Source organism: Apiospora phragmitis (genome assembly GCF_038363925.1).
Source record: "Apiospora phragmitis strain CBS 135458 chromosome Unknown utg000010l:1.0-9815664.0:1.0-9183399.0, whole genome shotgun sequence".
Classification (NCBI taxonomy): Eukaryota; Fungi; Ascomycota; class Sordariomycetes; order Amphisphaeriales; family Apiosporaceae; genus Apiospora; species Apiospora phragmitis.
The window spans coordinates 4,089,792-4,110,736 of NW_027117409.1; the positions used below are offsets into that span (position 1 = coordinate 4,089,792).

Consider the following 20,945-nt stretch of genomic DNA (forward strand, 5'->3'; position numbering starts at 1 on the left):
TTGGAGATTGGCAGGTGGTGGTTTCAGACACACCACACCACACGCGCACACGCACACACGATGGGGTTGAGCGAAAAGGGCAGGAAGGGAGGGTGGCGCCAGATTGAAACGAGACACGGAATAAATGCACAAAAACCTGGCACAGTATCGAATACAGACCGCGATACAGAAAAGTCGAATTTATAAAGGCGAAAAGAATTGGTCGAGAGAGGGAATGAAAATGCGGGCGGCGGTAATACTGTGTCTTGGAAAGTCGAAAGTGAACAACAGGAGAGTGAGTGGTAGCCGATGGGCAGTCTTGAAGAGACTTTACTCCTTGGTCGGTTTGGTTTGGAGAAGGGTTAAGGCGAGGTAGACCTGCCATCCTGGCACTGGGTACTGTAACTGGGAGGAGATACATGGGGAGTAACCACCTAACTAGCCTGCTTGGCTAGGCAGACCAGGACCCTGCGAGGACCTATGAGGGGGAGGCTAAGGTGCAGGGGATGGCGATGTATCAATTGTACTTCTGGATAGGACTGGGTAGTTGGTAGGACGTGCAGGCAGTCCAATAATAATGGAAGGTAAAAAACGCTGCTCGGCAATGATCAATAACAATACATTGATCTATCTCGGCAGGAACCAACAAACATTTCACCACTATACACCTGCACACACACTCTCTCTCACTGGTTAGGTAGTTGAGAGATCATACGAGACTCGAACGAGAGAGCCTGATTCATAAACCCACCTGCACACATGTAGTAGGTACGTACAGGTATTTGCACTGAAAAGAGATCTAGAGGACGGAACGGGACTACTGGAGAGAGAAAGAGTCCTGAACAGAAGGCTCGCTGGTTCTCGCTCTTTTGCTTGAGGGGGGCACTGGGGGCGCGCGGGCTGGCTGGCTGGCGGACTGGCGGGCGACACGGCGAGCATGAATGGGCCCGAGCTCGACCTGCAGCAACCTGCCTGCCTTAGTCCAACTAGTGCTGCTGTACTGCCCCGAACGTGACCAATCAGCAGGCTTCGGCCAGACCCGCCTTGATTTCTCCTTTAATGTTTTGATGATTCGATGCCACCCACTCTGCCACTCTCGCTCGCTCTTGCAGTGATAAGGCCTGTGCCGATCTTCCTCGCTCCCCCGAACCTCCAAAAAGACTCGTTCACTCTCGTTTTCCTTCTCACCTTCTCGCCTGAGGCTGTCCATTTATCCATTTATGGCCCCCAACCTCCCCCATCCGACCCTGTTTCTATCTCCAAGTACCCATCATTGTCAAACCATCCCAACCCACCATCCATCATCATCGTCTACACACATAGCTCTTGCAATTCGTAGTGTTGACGTCGCTGTTTTATGCGGAAGAAGATGGGCTGGCAATCCAACGCATCAACACCGGCTCTGTTTTTTTCCAGCTCTTCTTGATACGCACCCATTTATTTCCGCCACGCGTTTGAGCTCGACAGCATCTGTAGCCGCCTGACGTCCGTGGGCACAAGGACACCTGTCATCGAAGAGCCACCTAACACACAGTCCTCACCAGAGCCTTGCCTTGTCTTGGGCCTACGGGCGCCAAGCCTGGTCGTGATGGCTACCGATTCTGCCCCAAACTTCTCCCTCCCGGCTTCTCTTGACGATGCTCGCATACGGGGCATGCCTCTTGCGGCTTACTACATCCCCAATTTCCTTTCCGCCGACGAAGAGCGCGCCATCCTAGATAAAATTGCTTCGGTCCCCAAACCTAGATGGACGCGACTGACACACCGTCGCCTTCAGACTTGGCCTTCCGAGCTCATCCAGAACCGCCTAGTAGATGCTCCTCTGCCACACTGGCTGAACGAACCGGTTGTTTCCCGCCTTCGGTCCATTCCCGTCTCGCCTGACCAAAATTCAGACCATCTATTCTCCAATAGTCCGCACTGCCAGCCGAATCACGTACTTATCAATGAGTATCCTCCAGGTATCGGAATCATGCCTCACAAGGACGGGGCAGCTTATCACCCAATAGTTTGTACAGTGAGCCTAGGATCATCTCTCGTACTGGACATATACAAGAGCAAGAACGACGGCGCTTTGGACTCTACACCGGTTCATCGTGTACTGCAAGAACCAAGGAGCCTACTGATTACTACCGAAGATCTCTATACCGACTACCTGCACGGCATTGCAGATGTTGACGAGGACCTTGACCTATCCGAAACCACGATCGCTAATTGGAGCCTGTTGCGATCAAAGCAACCCTTTGTAGACGGCCGCAACACTCGAGGCACACGCACCAGCTTGACCTATCGTGATGTCTTCAAGGTTACTATGCTGGGGAACAAGTTTTCCATACTTCAGAAAAGGTGAAAATCTCATGACAACAGCGCGAGGATGTCTGAAATGGGCAAGTCCTTCAATATACCAGGGGCACCATGTTCCATCTTTGCTGTATGCTGTTCTGGCCGAACTTTTCTGCATACCACTTCCTCGTGTCACCAGCTGTCACGCCCAGGTTTGTCGACACAAACAAAAGCCCGCAGATGATTGTCCGGTTGTATATCTGGCCTTTGGGTGCCGCCGTTATGGCCAGCGAGAAATACAGTAGGCATTCGCATGTGTAATGCGGGCAGATCAGATAACGAAACATGCCATCCTCGGGCAACGAATACTTCTTTAACCCTGCGAGATACTTGTGACATCTATATTGCATTATCCATGCCCCCAGGAAAAAGTAAGGTTCCGATGACCTCGTTGGAAGATGGCCGCTCAAAGTCGAAGGTGGTTCTTCCCGTTTGCAACAGCGATGCTGCAGAACGTATAAGCATTCACACGATGAGAAACGCGGCTGGGTTGAGTGTAACTAACCGGATGCTTCAATCCACACTGACACGTTAATGCAAGAGTAGTATGCCATTCCAAGCACCCAGTGGACAATCCACATCTTGGACGTAGATGGTCGGAGGATGGCAAAGCATTCAAACAGCCGTCTACACCCCTGCATTAGCATGAGTAGCCACGTGAGCATTGCCTGGTTTGTTGTCATGGAACTCCTCAGGCTCTTAGCCTGGGTGCGAGCCATGAATGTGATGATGGCGCCATCCGACATGTATTGCGCCGCCCAGAAAAGGGAGCTACAGACGGACAGAATGTAGAAATGCTTGAACCACGAATGAGGAACCTTGCCGACCGATGTGAACCACGCAACGAGCTTCGTGAAGTGGCTGGATGACGACGAGGGGGAGTTTAAGCTTGTCGCCGCCGCCGCCGCCTTCTTGCTAGTAGCATCGTCGGCTTCTGCTGCTGCTGCTGCTGCTGCTGCTGCTGCTGGCAATTTCGCTTGTTGGCGTGGACCATATTCCAGCATCAAACGCCGAGCCGACTCGGGCGTGGCGGCGACTGCAAGGACGCCTGTAGCTGCTAGGACGAAGAACGCCTGGCAGAGTTGCGCCGGGCTGACTTTGTGCGTCAGGAAATGCTCGAGGCTGTGCAGTAAGGCCCCCCCCTCCATGTTCTTTCTTCGTCTTTTTCTTCTCTTTCCTCCGAGAGAGGAGAGAAAAAGAATAAAAAAACTCTCCAACCGATTCAGCCTTGGCGGTCCTACTGGGAGAGACGAGAAGATGTTGCTTGCTCAACATGGGAAGCAACCACATGCAAGTAAAGAAAGTCGGTAGGAGGAGACTAGGAATAGGTATGGATACCTACATCGATTGATGATTGTGTCTAGTTGATTTCCACTAGATGAATTAGACTACGTATGCAGGTAACCCGTATTATTGGCCAATCCCGCCCTTTTGCATCAAATACCATCCACCACTACGCCCTGAAACTCGGTGGGAGGGAAAGTATGTGCATATATGTAACTAATTTTCCTTCAGGAGTAGCATATAACTCAATGTACACATAAGTTGCTAATGGGGACAGGCTATGCGTGTATGCACAGGGGGAGGCTGGCCGGTCCCCGGGTGTAGTCAAGGCTCGAAAGATATGAGATGGGATCCAAACTATCACGTTGTTTTGTACAATGGAGAGCTTGGGAGCAATACGATCTTTGCCGTATTCGCATTGTATATCTAACTCCTCGGCCCCCTATCCACATGGGACTATGTCTCCAAGAGTATATACAGCAGATGATTGCTCGCAGGCTATGGAAATGAACAAGCAACAAAATATCGCTCCCTCTCTTCACCCCTTGCATAAAACCCCTGCCAAAAGTCATCATCAGTCATCAGGCCGTGTCTACTCGTCGCTCGCTCTATGCAGCCTCGACAGCCTTTTTGGCCGTGCTCTGCGTAAGCTCCGAATCAGCCCGCACTAGGTCTGGCTTGCTCTGCCGCCCCAGCTTTGCAACGAGAATCGTGTTCTGGGCCTGGAGCTCGCCCACCTGCTCCTTGAGCAGGTCGATCTGCTTCAGGGCGACGTCGCGCTCGGTTCGGACGTTGGCCAGCTCCATGGAGAGGTTGGACTTCTCCTCGCGCTCGAGGGCCTTGCGTCGGCGCTCCTCGGCCTTGCGCTGCTCGTGGGCCTTCTTATCCTCGAGCCGTTGCATATCGCGCCGGTACTTGGCCTCCTGCTTGGCCACCTCGCGCTCGTGCTTCTCCCGGAGCTTGGCGATGGTCGCCTCGTCCCGCTGCGCATCTTGCTCCTTCTTCGCCAGAGCTCGCTCCTGGGCCCGCCGGAGTTTCTGGTTCGCCTTCTCCCGACGCTGCTCGAGCTTGCGTAGCTCCTTCTCGCTATGTGACGGAGCATTGGATTTCGCTACGGACTCGGATGAGTGTGTAGATTGTACGTCCCCGGTGTTGGCGGAGATGGACGGCGTGAGAGCTGCACCATCTGGAATTGGTTTCTCAGACGCGGCATCCGAACCAAAGCTGTGAAAGCTATGCACTGATGATGTATCGTCTACCAAGTCCGATGATGACAAGCTCATCTCGGAGTCACCGCCTTTCACTGACCCAAAGGGATTCGGTAGGGCTGAGGCGGCGGCACCAAGCGCGTTCGAGATCATGCCGTAAATACCTCCCGAGCCAATGGCCTCTTGTGCGTCCTGCTGGCTGTTGGAGATGGGTCTCGAAAGCTCCTCCGACAAAGCCTGCTTTTGTAGTTCATGAGGGATCTTCTCTTCTACTGCGGCGGCCTGGTCTTTGATTTGGTTGCTGACTTCGTCATGGTCCGGGAAGTCGTCTACTTTCATCGCCGAAACCCAATCCAGAAACTTCTTGGCATCGCCAGCAATGCCGGCAGGCGTTCCCCTCTCGACCATAAAGCGAGGCACACTACCCCCTGGATCACTCCGAGTAACCATAAGCCACTCCACCATTGTCTCTGAATTGTCGTCCCCCTCTTGATCTTCACCGGTACCCGCAAACCCGATGGTCTTGCCTCGCTTTCGGCCTTCTTGTTCCCGTACGTCTGATGCTGAGCTGGCCAAGGCAGCGTTGCGAGCGGAACGGACGAGGGCCTCTTTACCTAAAGCTTCGGCGGTAGCTGCTTTGGCTGCTTCTATCTCGTCCTTACCGAGGTCTATAGAGGAGCGAACCTTTCGCAGGGGCTTGGGGGTTTTGATCTCTCGGATGAGTTCCACAGACTCATATTGTCCTCGAATGTACTCGTTCCGCGGCGGACACTCGGGGTGTGTGCAGGGCTTGGAAACGACAAGGAAATATCGCGATTTGGCCTGCGTCGGGGTATCGACGGCCGTGTCTGATGTGAGTAAAAGTGTGATGAACTCTCTGGGTGTCGTAGGACCGGGGAATTGTGCTGAGAGTTGGTAGACTGAAGCAGACATCAAAGTTAGGCCCTTGCTCCGACAATAATTTCGCCAGTGCCAGCGAATGCTGCACTGATCAGGCGAGCAACATACCTTGTATTTTGCCGCATCCGTCAACCGTCTGGTTGACCGCGCGCTTATCTGCGCCGATGCCACGAATCTTGCCATCGCCAGGCTTTCCTTGTACCTTCAGGCTTTCCGCGAACTCGGTCTCCATGCCAAGCTTCCAGCGCTCGAAAGCCATACCCTTGTGAACGCTCCGCCGCGCGAACCAGGCACCTTTCTTGTCTTTGGAACCCATCCGATATACGCTTACGCCTAGCGGGTTGTCGCGAGGGTTCAGCTGCACCTCCTTCCATTCTTTACGTAGTTGTTCAGCGCGTTCCGTTGCCTTGGCAGCATTCCTCGTGGCTGTAGGGTCGGTGGCCGATCGAGGCCTTCCTGGTGGCGGGTGTGGCTGTTTTGCTGCGGCAGAGCCGGGTATCGAGTCGATGAGGCATTGCGCATCGACAAAGGTCTCTGTAAGGAAAGGTTTGGGATCGTCTTGATTGATTTCATCGAAATCGATAGGAGCAAGAGACTTGAAGGCGTCGTGAGGGTGCGCCATCTTGTGCTTTTGGCGATAATATGAGTTACTGCTTTGTCATGCAATGTGCCCGATGGCCCTTGAAGTCGACGAAGTCAAAAGGCTAACTCAAGTTGCCTCTGAGCTGCGAGGGTTTAAGAGTAGGTTCTTAGGTTCGGTTCCGTCTCGTATCACCATGAAACAAGGGCTTAGCAGAAAAGATTGCCGTCACTGGCGAAAATGCAATCAGGGATACGAGGCTGTGTAACGACATGCAGTTACACAAATGAGGTAGGTTGGAGTGGTGGTTGGCAGTTGTTCGTTGCCAATGGAAAATGAATACAAGTGCACTGATCTAGTCGGTTGTTCAAAGAGGCTATCGAATCATGGACTTCAGTCCAGTCAGTCAGTGGGATTAGAAATACGAATTGCATCAACAAAGCACAGGACTGCCAGCAAGAAGTACATGTATGCCGTTGCTGTTGCTGCTGCTCTTGGTGTTGCCAATCCTGACGTCACTTGTGGCGGGCGGTAAAGTCAGAAGCTAACTGCTGTAAGGGAGGGCACTGGCTGGACCGGCTAGGCCTTAAACCTGGTTTACCCCGTGTCTCAGGCGACGTCAACGGGCGGAGCACCCACTCCGGACTCTCGGCTCCCAGGCCTTCGTCCCATTGAGTCTGTGAATTCTTTGATGGCGCAGGCCCAATAAGATCCTCTGCTAACCTCTTTGCAACTCATGGACCAATGCTAAGACAATGAATATGCATCAAGATGGTTTCTAGGCCCCAAAGGGAAAGAAAACGTGGACTAGCGACAGAAGCCAAGTCTTGCTTTGGGTTCGCAAACGTGCCGGGATCCGGGGGGCTCCTAATTTATCGGCCTACATTCCCCTTGGCCGGCTTCGTTTCGCAGGTACCTACCGCCTTACCTAGAGGCTAGATAGCGTGGGACGGTGTCACGATGACTTCCATCTCTTACGGGCGACACGAACGAAATATGGCTGCAAAGTCTATGACATAACTGGCTCCCACACCTTTCTTGCCCTGTGCTATGTTGATCTTGCCTGCCCCTTGGATTAGAGAAGCACTCGCCCCACTAAGTAATAAGGACTTCGTTTCCTCAGCCGGCTGTTGGGTGCCGACCCCTAACACTTGCATCTCCTGAAGGATCATGATTATGTGTACAGTGGCCCTCCTCCAGAATCTGCTCCGAATATTCGTTTCTGTATTGCTACCAAGAGCAAAAGAAATCGAGGCTCAATCGTAAAAGAACTAGGCCGCAGAAACGATGGAATGGGTAATAAAAACAGAATTATAAGTGAAGAATCTATTGGATATCTTATGTAGCGCTGGAGGTACCTGGTGGCAGTCTTTTGTGCTGGCGTGCCGACGTCTCCAGAAATGCAAGCAGAAGGGCAGTGACCAGGACTGTTCTGAGATGGGACCGGCCGGGATAGGTCCCTTCTGTGCATCGTGACCCTGAAACTCGCTCGTACGCTTTTTCGCTGTCTACCTAATTACAATATATAGAATTTTATAAAATGTAGGTGTATGTATAGGTAAAGTTATATACTTAGTTAGGAACAGCCGGCCCCTTAGCTCATGCTGAGCCCCTCCCTTTCCAACAAGAGCGCGTCTTGGTCCTGCTTGCAGCTTCCGCAGTACTCGTCATGCCACAGCTTCAGCGCCTCCCGCTTCTTGTCGTCTCCTTCGTCTTGGAGGACCTTCTGCCCACCAGCACCGCCCTTGCCCTTCTTGGAGCGCGACGAGGACGAGGCAGGGGCACCGGGTTCCCGGAGAGCGAGCCGGATCTGATCACAGCGGCTGTTCTCGTCGAGGAGCCAGTTCTCCCACTCGGACTGGATCATTTCACGCTCTACGCTGTTCACCATGCGCATCGCCACCAGCAAGTCGTGTCGGTAGGACCCAAGCTTTTGCCTTTGACGCCGAAGACGGCGCGCAGTAGCCCGGCTAGAGCCCGAGAGGGAGGAACCCGTATCCTCATACGGCGCATCGATATCACTACTATTTGCGATGGATTGGAAGGTGGAGTAACTGTATCAGGGTTAGAACGCTATAGACAAAGGGGGTTCCTAAGAAGGTGTTTGGGCTTCACGTCGTATGCTTACCAGTAGCTGTCTTGCGGCCAACTGGGCTGCAGTGCAGAGCTTCTGGCCGCCTGGTCGAGATCCACCAAGTATATGGCTTTGCTCATCATGACATTCGGACCAACACCGAGGCGGCCCATAAACTTGGTTGCCTTACGCTCATTCCACCATGTCGAAGTTCCTTGGGATGAAAAGACCACGTTGGTGAGTACACTGAAAGCCAGTACGGCCAGGAGGATGCGCTCGGCAGAGATGATGTCCCATATCTTCTTCACCCCGGCAAAAGTCCACATCATTAGCGATGATGCGACACTTTCCATAAAAGACCGAACTGTTTCGATGACCATCGATGTAATGGTTCGCGGGTTGATGTATGCCTTCTTCGACGTCTCGCTCTCTCCGGGGGTAAAGAGAACAACTTGCGTCTGTTGGCCGATATTGCCATAGATTTGAATGGCCCTCTTTGTCCGACCATGAGGTCCTATCTTTCGTACTTGGTCGGTTGCCACGTCAGCCAATTCTTCAGCATCCTGCGCAGCATCATCCAGAGCCTGACGCTCAATCATGTTCTTGGAGAGCGTTGGTGCCTTTGACCAAACGACTTTGGTGAATATGGCCAGCTTGCACTTGGATTTTGCTACGTGCGTAATGACGGTTTTCGTCACCAGCTTGAAGTCTCGGGCATGTGGCAGATGCCATGGCGTCTTGACATGTGTCACAACGTATGTGACATGGTCGCTGAACATATCAATGGTTTGCTGGTCCATGATTTCCTCTGCCCTGGACTGACGCAGCATGGTGTGGTACTCGACGTTGAAGCGGAACAACCGCTGCATCTGGCCAGATTCCTGCATGACCCAGGGCCCTTGAGCGATCTGTTTCGCCCTACGTTCGAAGTAAAGCTTGGGAAAGACGAAGCTCTTGTCTCCAAACAGCACATGGAAACAGGCCTTGGCGCTAATCTCGAAGTGACGCTCAGCCACTTTCTGCTGCATGTCTTCCGGCTCGTAGTGGACCGGGTGAGTCGGGAGCTGGAGTTTTGGCATGGCCCGGCGTGAGCCCCGCGAGCGAGGCTTATAAGCAAAGTTGCTCGATCTGGGACTCAGGGCCCTCCCTACAGCGGTCCCATTATCCGCTGGTGTATTTGGTGACACCTCCTCCCAGCTATCAATGCTGGGGCTTCTCTTATCATAGTCGTCGTTGTTTTGTAGGTTGATGAGAGTCCTGACGAGCTCCGGCACGTCCATTGGCTCCTCGGCTTGCAGGTCGTCCACCAGAACGTTGAGACGAGAATGCAGCAAATCAAGATCTTCCAAGAAAGTCTTGATGGTGATCCTGCTGTAGCCACTGCCTCCCATCTCCTGATTGAGATGCAGGAATATGAAGTCACAGTCCTTACCCGGTGCAGCTGTCACTTCCGTGATCGCATCCAGCGGAATTGTATATGCAATGACAAGTCCCATTTGGTGGCCGTAAAAGTACATGTTGTCTGACGTAACGTAGACCCGGCCATTACCTGCCATTTTCGAAGCAGGCTTCTCGGCATCAGAAGTACTACTCCAGGCAGCGCGGAAGACGAGCACAAGCTTTTCGTCAAGGGGTACGCTTGGGAACAGAAGACGAAACTGGGCAGCATTGGTCTTCAGCTCAATGGGGTAATCAGCGGGGAACTGCTCCTGCGGTAAGTTGTCTCTACTTGGAGGTTGTATAATCTTTGCATCCATGCTAATGGCTTTTTTGTGTGTCGACGAAGTCGGTGTCATCAAGTCACCATTATCGGTGGCCGGACTCATCCTGATCGCGGGCGTGTTGGGCCCAAATGGGTCATCCGGACTGGTGTCAACTCGGTTTTGTGGTGGTGCGTACTGTCTTGCCCACGCATTACTGCCCCAATAGTTAGCCATGATTGCTGTGGGTAGGTTTTGGCCAGAATCAGTATTAAGAGCTCGGTCACCACTATAGACCACAGCTGTCCTACTCAGACTAGTCGTAGCAGGTGCTTTGGCCAGCGTCGTAGGGGCTAAATTGCTTTCCTGGGGCTCAGGGCCAGGGAGGCCTTGGGACTGTTGACGAGGAGAGGCGGTTTGGCCGATCACAGGGGCAGGATAACCTGGAAGCAACCCGTGACTAGCTGAGATAAGGCTGGCTATTCCACCTGACGGCGGAGGCGGCATCGCGCCTGTGTCGGTACTCGAAGAGAACCCGGCTTTTCTGTGCAAATCAAGCTTTTGCATAATACGAGCTGCATGATCTCGGCCGCTTTCACCCTCCTCACGGGTCATTAACGCCGTCGCCGAACGTTTAGGAGCAGTTCCGACATCGAAGCTTGGCCTAGCCGCATCGGACCCTGGAACGGCCAAAGTGTTCACTCGGTCGAGGTTAGATGGACCGTCGTCAGGTCCAAGCTGAGCATCCAGTGACTTGGCCGAGAACTCGGGCATCGATGGTGGAGTAATGGCAAACGCCGGGTCCACGCCTCCCGGAAGCGACGAGTTATCACGACCGACGCTTGCTTCGAACGCCCGCTTCTTTGCAACTTCAAAGACTTCAAGCCACTCCATCAGCTGCTGCTGAGTCTCGGCTTGAAGCATGAGACTCTGGTTTTTGGTCTTGACCTCGAAGCAGAAGCGGCGTTCCTCTCCAACTGCAGGCTTGGCATTGCATAGCAAGACACCAATCTCGTCACCTTGTAAGACTCCTTGCGGTCCATTGACAAGCCATCCGAATATACCATCACGGCAATAGTACCACCTGCGGACCCAGTTGGTTCGAACAGGCTTCCCAGAGAGCGTCCTCAGGAAGAGCCAACCTTGCTTTTCCGAGATAGTGGCAGCCTGTCCTTCGGTGGTGACGTTCATTGGCCCTTTTGACCCCAGAAAAGGCACGGTCGAGGCGCTGTAGGTATCCAGCTCGCGTGCAGGCTTGAACGTGATCAAGGTCATCTCGCCCACTTCTCTCCTGGCCGCCTGAAGCTCTCTTCTGAAAGACGACTCGGTCGATTCCATCTCTTTGGACCACCCCTTGACACGGTCCATCTCATGACCCCATTTAGCAAAGCTCCCTGAAGTGTCCCGAGAACGTTTCATTTCGCGCCAAATGTCCGAGGAGACCTTCACCAGAAGCTTGTCGAGGGTGAACCGCAGCTGCGGAGCCATTTGACAGAAGTCCATCGAAGCTTTCAAGTAGGCTTTCCGTGTCTCGTACACGGCAAATGCATCCTCTCGTAGCGAGGATGGTTCCTTTGTTTTAGACTGACCAACGTATCTGGCGAGCGTCGTATCGAAGGTCTTTTGCGTCTGGTCCAGTGCTCTCCTGGTCTCTTTGAAAGCCCGTAGGTCGGTGGACAGGAAATTGCGGATAGGTTCGGCTGACATGGTGTCCATTTTCCTTGCTACACCCACAACCTGAGTCCACCATTCTCTCGAGCCTTCGGAGAGGCGCTTGAGTGCCAGAGCGGTGTAGTCATGATCGACCGAGGTAACGTTTGTTGGAGGGATGATCTTGGAGAGGTATTCGTTGACTGTAGCCTCGAGTGCTTGTACGTCGTGCGACAGCTTTCCGCCGGCCTTGGCGTACGCGTCCAGCCAGCGTTCGATAGCGTCGACCTGGTCGGAAAAGTGAAGCGAGTTGGCTCGGAAGGAGGGGGAGTCGAGACCTGCTTCGTTGAGGATTACGGGGATCGCTGGACTCGGTTGCCGCTGGGTGACCGGCTGTGAGGGTGTGGGCGGCGGCGCGGCGCCGGTGTCAGACATGATGGACGTCTGTGTAATGGTAGGAAGGGGAAATCAACAATGGCATAAATTGCTAGCAGGTACTCCGTAAAACAGGCAGGTATAAAGAATTCCACAAGCGATACAGGGTAAAAATGAAGCCGTCGGTTGAGCAAGAAATCTCAGAAGTGAGAGACATGGACTCCTTATTGTGTCGGTGTCACAAAGGCCTTCATCGTGTCGTGCGTAGGTCGGTTTAGCTGGAGTATTGGGGGGTGTTGAGAGATTGCGAATGACGTTTCTACCAAAGACGAGCAGCAGATGGTGTTTGTCCGCTGAGTCTGTCTTGGCGATGCAGGGATCAGCGGGTCTCCCCAGATGGCACCCTAGCAACCTAGGCCCGCAAGGCCCGGTAGCCTGACTTTAAGTGCCCTGAAGTGCCTCTTCCCTAGGCCGATGGGCTGTAAGGCGTTGTGCCTATCTGCTAATTTGCCAGATTCAAGGCATCTTGTTTCGGATAACGTGAAGCTATTCTGCTATTTCGGAGTGGTAGGCGTGCCTAACTTTTAGATCCAGACCCTGACTTTCTCCCACTAAGACGAGACTTCAGCAACAAACAAAGACAACAGACGATAACAAGAGAGCTCCGAGTCAGTGCGACAGGTGTTGACCTAGCGTCGTGATCAACTCATGCCGGCATATCCATGCTTACCTATGCGCATGGCCATATGCAATAGAGATAGGTTTCTACATGCACAATGTTTCTAACCTAACCTGCTGCCTGCTAGCCAACGTTCAACTGGGTTCGGGATTACTAAGGTTCCTGACATTAGATGTTTGGCCCAGGAGGTTTGGGATGGACAGACGGGATGCCATTATCGATAGACGTCATCATAAGAAGTGTGCGCCACCCACTGTGACACTACCGAGCCATTCAGATCACAACTTTGATCTTGGCATACTCTACATATACCTGACTGTAATTGTTGTTCTGTTGGTCAAATTGCTATTGATCTTTTCCTTTACTCTTTCTGCCTATACTTCTTTCTCATAGGTCTCGTCTCCATTGCCTTAAGCACCTGATAGAACGGAATAAGAATGGCCATGGAATCCTGCTGTACTTGCGCGACTCTCCTGTCCCAGGTGCCCCGCTACGGTACCTCGGAGAAGCCGTTGCCAGAACATCGCTACTTGGAGTGCTGTCCGCGTGTCATCTGCGGCAACTGTCTACATGTACGCCTTTCTACACCCTGAATGAATGCATATGCCTTTCTTTTTTTTTTTTATATACCTCGAGAGTAAATTTGCCGGCCTCCTGAAGATCTGATGACGCAAGATCCTCTTAAGTTTTTAGGCCTATTGATTGGAAAGTCTCGACATTGTTGCAGAGCATCATCATACTCAGATCACGTCCATGCATGGCAACCTCAACTGACGTGCCTCTCGTTTATAGAAAAACGAACGTTTCAATGATTACTGCCCCTACTGCCAGATTTCGGTGGCTCCCACCACGTTGCCTCAGGGCCTGAAGGAGCCCCCTTCGTACAATACGGTAGCGACGGGGTCCGCCGAGTCGATGCCTCCTCCACCGTACACAGCATCTGCCAGTAGGCATGTCGACCCTCTAGATGAGAAGTCGGTCCCATTAGACGAATCGCCCGCGGCAGAAGATGTGTTGCACTTTCTTAACCACAGTGAAGATACAGTCACCACGCTGTCGCTTCGATATGGGGTTCCTGCGGCTGTCCTGCGTCGTGCGAACAACATCACCAGTGACCATCTACTCCAAGGTCGTCGGACTGTGATCATACCCGGGGAATTCTACAAAGGTGGTGTTAGCCTGTCTCCCAGACCAATCGAAGGCGAAGAGGAGGAAATGCGAAAGGGCAAAATCCGACGGTTCATGGTGGCGTGTAAGGTCTCCGAATACGACGTCGCCGTGCTATATCTAGAGCAGAGCAACTACGAACTCGAGGCTGCGGTAGAGGCATATGTCGGTGACGAGGAGTGGGAGAAGAGCCACCCAAAGCACAATTCAACAAGAGGGAAAAGAGTAGCGTATGGAGGTGGCAGCATGAGGGGGGTCATGCCATAAAGCAATCCAACTCTCGATTCTATGGATGTTGCCGACGGGTCAACTTCCCATGTCCTTGTATGTAGCTCGCTATTGAGGCATAAGCTCAGAATGATACACATGACGAAAGTCAAGTCAAGCTTCTACCCTACCAACGCCAAACCTGATATCATTTCCCATAAAGTAATACTAGCAATCATCCATTCATCCCGCATACTCCGAATACGCGAGATCAAAAAGCAGATCGCGTGCGAATGTCCTATGACTTAGTTAGTACTGCTCAACAGGGAATATTGAAGTGCAAACTTACAGATATCTTTCTCTCGATTTCTCTGACGGACCGATCCAGCTCGCCAGCAATCATCTGTTTCTTATCTCTGGGGAGCAACGCGAATCTTTCGCACAAGTCGCCATCGATTGTGCCTTTGACGGGCGCATAATACCCTCTATAAATCAGATGGTCACGGCCCGCAAGTGGCGGATCCTCTGAGCGCATGTGAGATTCAAGGCTTTGGAAGAAGTCCGCATCTTCACGGCTGACCAGAGGGATGAACACTCCAACGGTACCCTGGACACCACTCCAAAGCAGAACATCTTGACCACCCACTACCAGATTTGTCTTGCTAATACTGGTAGGGACGTCCTGCGTATAGAAATGAGTCATCAGACTAAGACGGTGGTTTGCTCCGTGAAGATATTCTCTTGCATGCTGCAGATGCGCACCTGCCCCATCTTCGTCCGATTCCAGACTGGCCTTTTCAGGACACCGAACAATCCAGACATTACCGAATTTGTCACCACCAGCTACTGATTCATAGTCCACCATTGCAGTGCAGTTCATCCATCTCGGGATAGTATCATCAGCAAAAGGGATGAGCTTGTTGCTTTCATACTTGTAAACAACGTAGGTGACACTCTGCTGGACATCGCCCACGATAATTCGACTGCCCTGGGTCTGCAAGGAAACAATGAGCTGTGGTGCAACTTCGGCCTGTGCCTTCCGCAGCAGTTGCCTTAAACCAAGATCGTACGCCCGCAGGGTCTTGCCAATGCCGGCCAACAGTCTTCCTTGAAACTGGACCAGGGCCATAGGGGGCTCTTCAACCTTGGTTTTATGAATGAACTCGATCGTGCGGCCATCGTCACTGATGCTGTACACATGAATGAACCCTGCGGTGAATTGGCGTGGGCTTAGGATCATGTCTTTGCCAGTCCCGACCACCAGAAAAGTCCTGTTTTCTTGACTGGCAAATGAAACCATGCAGACGCTCACAGCGGCCTCGTTTTCTCCCAAGTTCAGCGTTTGAAGGACTTTCTTTTCCGTTAAGGGATCGACAACGCTGATGCAAGACGCCCAGTGATTACGACCCCGTGGGTAACCGAAATCTTCTGGCGGTAATACTTTGGCATCTCCATTGACTATTGACGGATCCGCCAACAGTTTCGCTCGAAGCTCTGGCGGCAATGTGCCGTTCTCCGACTCGATAGTGTAGAAGTAGGGGTGTTCGGGGTGTTTGGCCAAATGCTTTGGGGTGTATGTCAGAGGAATGGACTCCTGCAGCAATGTGTTCCCAAGGTTGTCGATAGAGAAGATCCTGTTACCGCCTGTTAGCGAACTGACTTTGCAAAGTAGATAAAAGTAACAAGGGTTAGGTTTAGGAGAGTCAGAAGGAACAATTGGTACAATATAGATGTGTTATCCTCATAGCTCATGGCGTAGGATCCCAGTTTCTCATCATTCTCAGTGTTGAAGGTGAAAGAGCAGACAGGCAGACTTACTTGAGATTCGGTCCTTGGATCCCTACCATACCCTCATCGCACTGCTCACTGCTGAAATTCCATCCCCACTCGAGGTCATCGTAGTCGAGCGGTGTCATCATGAAACCCTTCGTTATCGTATCCGAGTAGCCCAGCCAGGTTCTGGAACTCAATGCCAAGGCACAGGTTTGTCCTTGCACAGAAACCTGGAACAGTTTGACAGGCTTGGGGCCCAAGAACTTTTGCCGCGTATCTGTCAACTCGCCAGTGATCTCATCAAGGACGGTCCTCAGATACACTCCAGAATGCAGACCGATGTGAAGATATAAAGTGGTGCCGCCAAAGGACGAGTCTTCCATTGCCATGATGGAGAGAGCAGACGGCGCAGCTGTGAGGGCTTGCACTGATTTGCTCTCGAGAGTGGACTCGGGATCCAGACTGAGCACACGAACTGTACAGTCGTCGCAACCAACAGCAAGGAAGGAACTTCTAAGTCGTCCTTCAGGTACCTCGCCTAAGCTTAGGCAGGTGACCGTGCCAAACATCTCCTTCCTTTCATCATATTCAGCCAGTGAACCGTCCTCGTCCATTTCGAAATAAACAACCTCCCCTGAACTGAGTGCCACAGCAACTTGTCTTGCATTGGTAGACGCAGCAACAATGGAACGATGCTGTGGAGCCTCCCATTCGTTGACTCGCCCTTGGCGAATGTGCTCTTATTCCCTTAGGGTGTACCTGAATCAAGCCGTCGTCTCCAAGCTGCTGTACGGCCAGCGTGGGGACAGAAGACAGGAAGCCAGTGTCCGTGACCTCCTCGACCGTCTCACCGATACTGAGTACAAGTGTGCCGTTGCTGAAAGAGAGCACTATGTACGCGTCATATCGATCAGTCCGCTTCAATCTTGTAGTCCACACCGCCGACGGAACACCGGGCAGTTCAGAGGCAACAATCTCGTTAACGGCTAAGCCATGCTTTAACGTCCGGAATGTGCTTCGTGCCCCGTTGCCGCAAATAGAGTAAATCTGGGGCGCATCGTCCGCTGTCAAATTCGCAACCTTGCAATCCACCAGAGGATTCATGGAGTTGATGCTTTCGACGAGACTCAGATTCTCGGCAGCCCTGGGGTAAAAGTAGGCGGGAGGATAGGCTTCTTTGGCATCGGTAGGATAATCATCGCTTGAAAACTCGAGCTCTTCGTCGTCGTCGCCCAGCTTTTCGAATTGATAGAAATGATGGTTCCCGAACTCGCTTGCCGCGAAAAGAAACCCGCTTTTGAGAATGCAGAGGCTTGTAGCGACCGGAACAGTATCAAAATACTTGATTTTCAAACGACGGACCTCACCAGTGGCATTCCCTTCATCGTCTTCGGCCATGTCGATGGTGACTTTGAACAAATCGCCATCTTCGCTCTGGAGCAAGAAGAAAAAGGCGCCCGCGCTACCCTTGAGCTTGTGCATGACACCTGAAACAATGGTTCGCTTCCGCTGGGGATCTTCGGTAGCCCCCTTCCGCCTCGGAACAGGGACACGGAATGCTTCTTGGTTTGAATGGCGATAGGTTATACTTTCTTCTCCGCATACAAGTACACCACTAGGACCGTCATTGCCTCCAGGGACCTGGAACAGTATAGAGGCAGTAGGATCAACTGGCTCACTCCACTTCCTCACCACGTGATTCAGGCCGAGGTCGAGCTCGTAGTAGACAAGCTGTGTTTCGGCCTCCTCTAGAGCCTGGCCAGTGGGATCTTGATCACTTTCTGTGTAATCGATCTCAAGGGCGGCAAAGACGGGATTCGCATAACCGACATCCAGGGCCACCATTGCAAGCACCACGGTGCCTGCTTTGTGCGCTTCCAGTGGCGACGAGATGGTAAGCTCAGCTTGAGAGTTTCTATTCAACACATAAACCAGCTTGTTCTTCTCGACCGACGCGATCAAGCATGCTCGTCCTTTCGGATCGCACGCTAGATACTGGCCTGGGATGACGCGGCGCACCCCTGATTTCCCAAAGGTCTCGAGTTTGTCTATGACGAACTTGTTCAGTTGAGGGTTGTACTCGACAATCGTGATACGACCAGAGTCAGTTGCGAGGATTATATAGTCTGCAGAGGGCATGTTAGCCTTAGCCAATGGAGATTGCCAGTGAGATGCGGACCTAGAAATCCTTGGACTTCCTGGAAGAGGTCTCACGTCATGGTGATGATGATGGTAATCCTCATTGTGCTTCTGCCGGAACTTCATAAGGATCACTAACTGAAGCCAGAGAGGTAGATAGTAGTAAGAAAACATACCTTTGTTGCTGCCGGCCAGCCGGAAGGCTGCGATGGACCTGATAATGCCAAACACATCGTGAGAAAGAAGCGTAATGACTCGGCCTTGCGCCGGATCGGGGCGCAGCAACGTCAGACGCGAGCCTGAAGCTGTGAGAATCTGCTGTTCCTTGGTGCCGCTAAATTGGCCGACGATTGCCTGGGTGATGGTCGTTGGGGGTTGAATGGTCAACGAGTAAAGGAACATATTAGAGGTTGCCGCCATCTTGAACTGGACTGCGCAGATGGCCTGCGCGACATTAATATCTACCCAGTGTCTTGGTCCTCGTTAGAGCCTCGACGGGTTGTGGTTTAAAGAAAAATGAAATTTTATCATACCGCCTTTGAGCTTGCTCAAGTTCAAAAGCTATGTGCAGCTGCTCCAGCTTTGGCAGCAATTTATTGGGTAAAGCTTCAATCTGCCGCATCCCACCGCCTTAATATCGGGCCATTGAGTAGGTAGGTAGAGAGGTAGGCACATATTGGTACCAACTCAACTCTGAAGTTCTGTTGAATATCAAACCATGCGCTGACTGTGAGGACACTCTAGAGAAGCCCGTACTCTCTTTAATCTTGATCAGGACTTGCCCAATGGAACCTATAATGCGTTCTGCAGCTTCCGGCACCTGCCGGAGGTGCTTAAGGGCCCCACGAACAGCAACAGCAAGCGCCGCAATGCACTCGAAGCCATTCTCGAGTCTGCCATTGGCACGGCGATCGACTACTTCGAGGCGGATGAATACAAATAGAAATGAGAACGTCCGCTCCATTTCCTTTTTTGGTCAAAAGAAGAACGACGGAAGTGCGGCTATTCAATCTGGGGCAGCGACGAGCTCGGCCGAACCTTCGAATCCTCTTGTCCTACGACCCGATGACCTTTTCCATTCGTACACTCAGTCGCCCATACCCGAAATCCGCCGCCGCGCCGCGTTCATGAGGCAGCATGCTCTATGCCCTCACCCAGACCACCGGCCGACTCGATTGCCCGCCAATCCCGATGCTGCAGCAGCGGCTCCTACGTCTACCGGCAATCAAACGCCAGCACACGTGGACTTTGAATGTCCTGACTGCGGTATTCCGGTTTATTGCAGTGAGAAACATTGGGCCGAGGATTACGAGAATCATCTGCAGATATGTGACACTCTGCGCCAGATCAATGAGGACGACCATGACCTGCGCTCCGGTAGATTCTTCCCTGAATTCGAGTACGCGGGGCCACAGATGGAGGAAGCAGCCATCAACATGACCAATTGGGACACCTTCCTCTACACTAGACAATTCGAGGCCATCAACAGCGATCGAAGCATGCGCCAAGTCACCAGGCTACTCACGTACCCCATGACGATTGGCAGTGTTCTTCACGAGCTGAGTCCCTACAACATCCGGAAAGGCGGGCGTCTGACGCCCGAAGGCCTAAAAAGTCTGAGCGCGCTACGGTACACTTTGCATCCGCCCAAGACGGGGGGAGGCGAGGGCATCCGAGGACTGCGTCCGGAGGCACCACCGGTTAGGATCTTCATACTCGGAGCACGGGCTGAGTCCTCACTGCCCAGAAATGTCTGGGTTCAGCTTGCCCATCTCTTCCCAAGGGGCAAGTTCCATCTGGTATTCATAGGACCCGAGAGTATGGCGAACCGCGATGACGAGTTCCCCTTACCTCCGCGCACCCCGTCTAACCCTTTTGGCGCTGTTGTCGAGGATCGTGTTTGGCCGTCCATGAAGATCTCTACGATTGTGGACTACTACCACACCATACATAAGACGGGTCTCTTCGCCCCTTATGATCCCTACTTTGATTGTTTCGTGCTCTTCCACCCGGGACTCGGTCATCCAGCCAGTTCCCATGAGTGGAGTGAGACTATTCCTCTACTTTTGGAGACTAAGGCTCCTATCATTGCCACAGGCTACACGCAATACGATATGGAGAGAGATATTGACTGGGTCAATAAAACGTGCGGCGGCGAGTATGATTTGCTCATGGAACCAGGAAGAAACACGTTTAGCAGTCAACGCTGGGACCTGAATGACCTCGATCCCCAAGATGTCACTTGTGGCAACTGGGGTGTATGGGCGTTTCGAGGAAAGAGGTTTGTGGCCACCCTTAGCTGCTTGTTATTCGCACTAACTAACCTCTTCTTACAGATACGAGGCTACTCACAAGACCTCAGAATAGCTATGAGACACAGGAGGTTATGTGATTCAATCATAGACAATATGACTCGGCGTAGTTGGGGGCGGTGTATAAGTACGTTCTGAAAGGGGGGCCCGGTTCTGGGTCTGTGTAGTCACTGTATCACCACCAGTCTGTGTACAATTGTATGTAGATAGCATGGATAACCTCTCTACATGTACATATATCTTTTGAGGCTTGGCCCAATAAGTATACCTCCTAAACGTACTTTGCCTACACACATACTCCTGTCCTCCATTGGATGCTACCTATTATGCTTGAGGTTTGGAGTTGCATGAAGAATTGTGCACGTGCCCCCGGTTCGCACCGCGATAGTGGTTCGCTTCTGAGGGTGGCTTCCCGTGTGGCACTTTCGGGGTGGCACGGCCGCTCAAGCCGTGACCCGTCTTTAGCGATAAAAGCACGGGGCCTTAGGCAGTGACGTGCTATTTGATTTGGCCTCACATCATTCATTCCGGGGTGCGTCGCAAACAACCACATCATTCATTCAATCTCAATTGAA

General features: G+C 52.4%; 7 protein-coding genes across 7 annotated transcripts; 3 read left to right on the plus strand and 4 right to left on the minus strand.

Moving 5' to 3' along the window:
* Positions 1 to 1,567: 1,567 nt before the first annotated feature.
* On the plus strand, positions 1,568 to 2,329 carry PG994_011023 (calpain; the record flags this gene model as incomplete). Its single annotated transcript, XM_066862432.1, has 1 exon — positions 1,568 to 2,329. One exon carries the CDS (start codon positions 1,568 to 1,570, stop codon positions 2,327 to 2,329), a length of 762 nt encoding a protein of 253 aa, XP_066711542.1.
* A 332-nt stretch (positions 2,330 to 2,661) lies between these two features.
* On the minus strand, positions 2,662 to 3,470 carry PG994_011024 (3-oxo-5-alpha-steroid 4-dehydrogenase; the record flags this gene model as incomplete). The annotated part of the gene is made up of 2 exons (XM_066862433.1): positions 2,662 to 2,768; positions 2,828 to 3,470. 2 exons carry the CDS (start codon positions 3,468 to 3,470, stop codon positions 2,662 to 2,664), a joined length of 750 nt encoding a protein of 249 aa, XP_066711543.1.
* A 744-nt stretch (positions 3,471 to 4,214) lies between these two features.
* On the minus strand, positions 4,215 to 6,336 carry PG994_011025 (uncharacterized protein; the record flags this gene model as incomplete). Its single annotated transcript, XM_066862434.1, has 2 exons — positions 4,215 to 5,734; positions 5,823 to 6,336. 2 exons carry the CDS (start codon positions 6,334 to 6,336, stop codon positions 4,215 to 4,217), a joined length of 2,034 nt encoding a protein of 677 aa, XP_066711544.1.
* Positions 6,337 to 7,888: 1,552 nt separating this feature from the next.
* PG994_011026 (PH domain-containing protein) lies at positions 7,889 to 12,153 on the minus strand (the record flags this gene model as incomplete). The annotated part of the gene is made up of 2 exons (XM_066862435.1): positions 7,889 to 8,348; positions 8,423 to 12,153. The coding sequence occupies 2 exons, from the start codon at positions 12,151 to 12,153 to the stop codon at positions 7,889 to 7,891; spliced, it is 4,191 nt and encodes a 1,396-aa protein (XP_066711545.1).
* A 1,056-nt stretch (positions 12,154 to 13,209) lies between these two features.
* Positions 13,210 to 14,206, plus strand: PG994_011027 (uncharacterized protein; the record flags this gene model as incomplete). Its single annotated transcript, XM_066862436.1, has 2 exons — positions 13,210 to 13,344; positions 13,565 to 14,206. 2 exons carry the CDS (start codon positions 13,210 to 13,212, stop codon positions 14,204 to 14,206), a joined length of 777 nt encoding a protein of 258 aa, XP_066711546.1.
* A 211-nt stretch (positions 14,207 to 14,417) lies between these two features.
* On the minus strand, positions 14,418 to 18,478 carry PG994_011028 (Pre-mRNA-splicing factor rse-1; the record flags this gene model as incomplete). Its single annotated transcript, XM_066862437.1, has 5 exons — positions 14,418 to 14,444; positions 14,496 to 15,780; positions 15,965 to 16,656; positions 16,679 to 18,045; positions 18,235 to 18,478. The coding sequence occupies 5 exons, from the start codon at positions 18,476 to 18,478 to the stop codon at positions 14,418 to 14,420; spliced, it is 3,615 nt and encodes a 1,204-aa protein (XP_066711547.1).
* A 449-nt stretch (positions 18,479 to 18,927) lies between these two features.
* PG994_011029 (protein MSS51- mitochondrial) lies at positions 18,928 to 20,425 on the plus strand (the record flags this gene model as incomplete). Its single annotated transcript, XM_066862438.1, has 2 exons — positions 18,928 to 20,339; positions 20,395 to 20,425. 2 exons carry the CDS (start codon positions 18,928 to 18,930, stop codon positions 20,423 to 20,425), a joined length of 1,443 nt encoding a protein of 480 aa, XP_066711548.1.
* Positions 20,426 to 20,945: the final 520 nt, after the last annotated feature.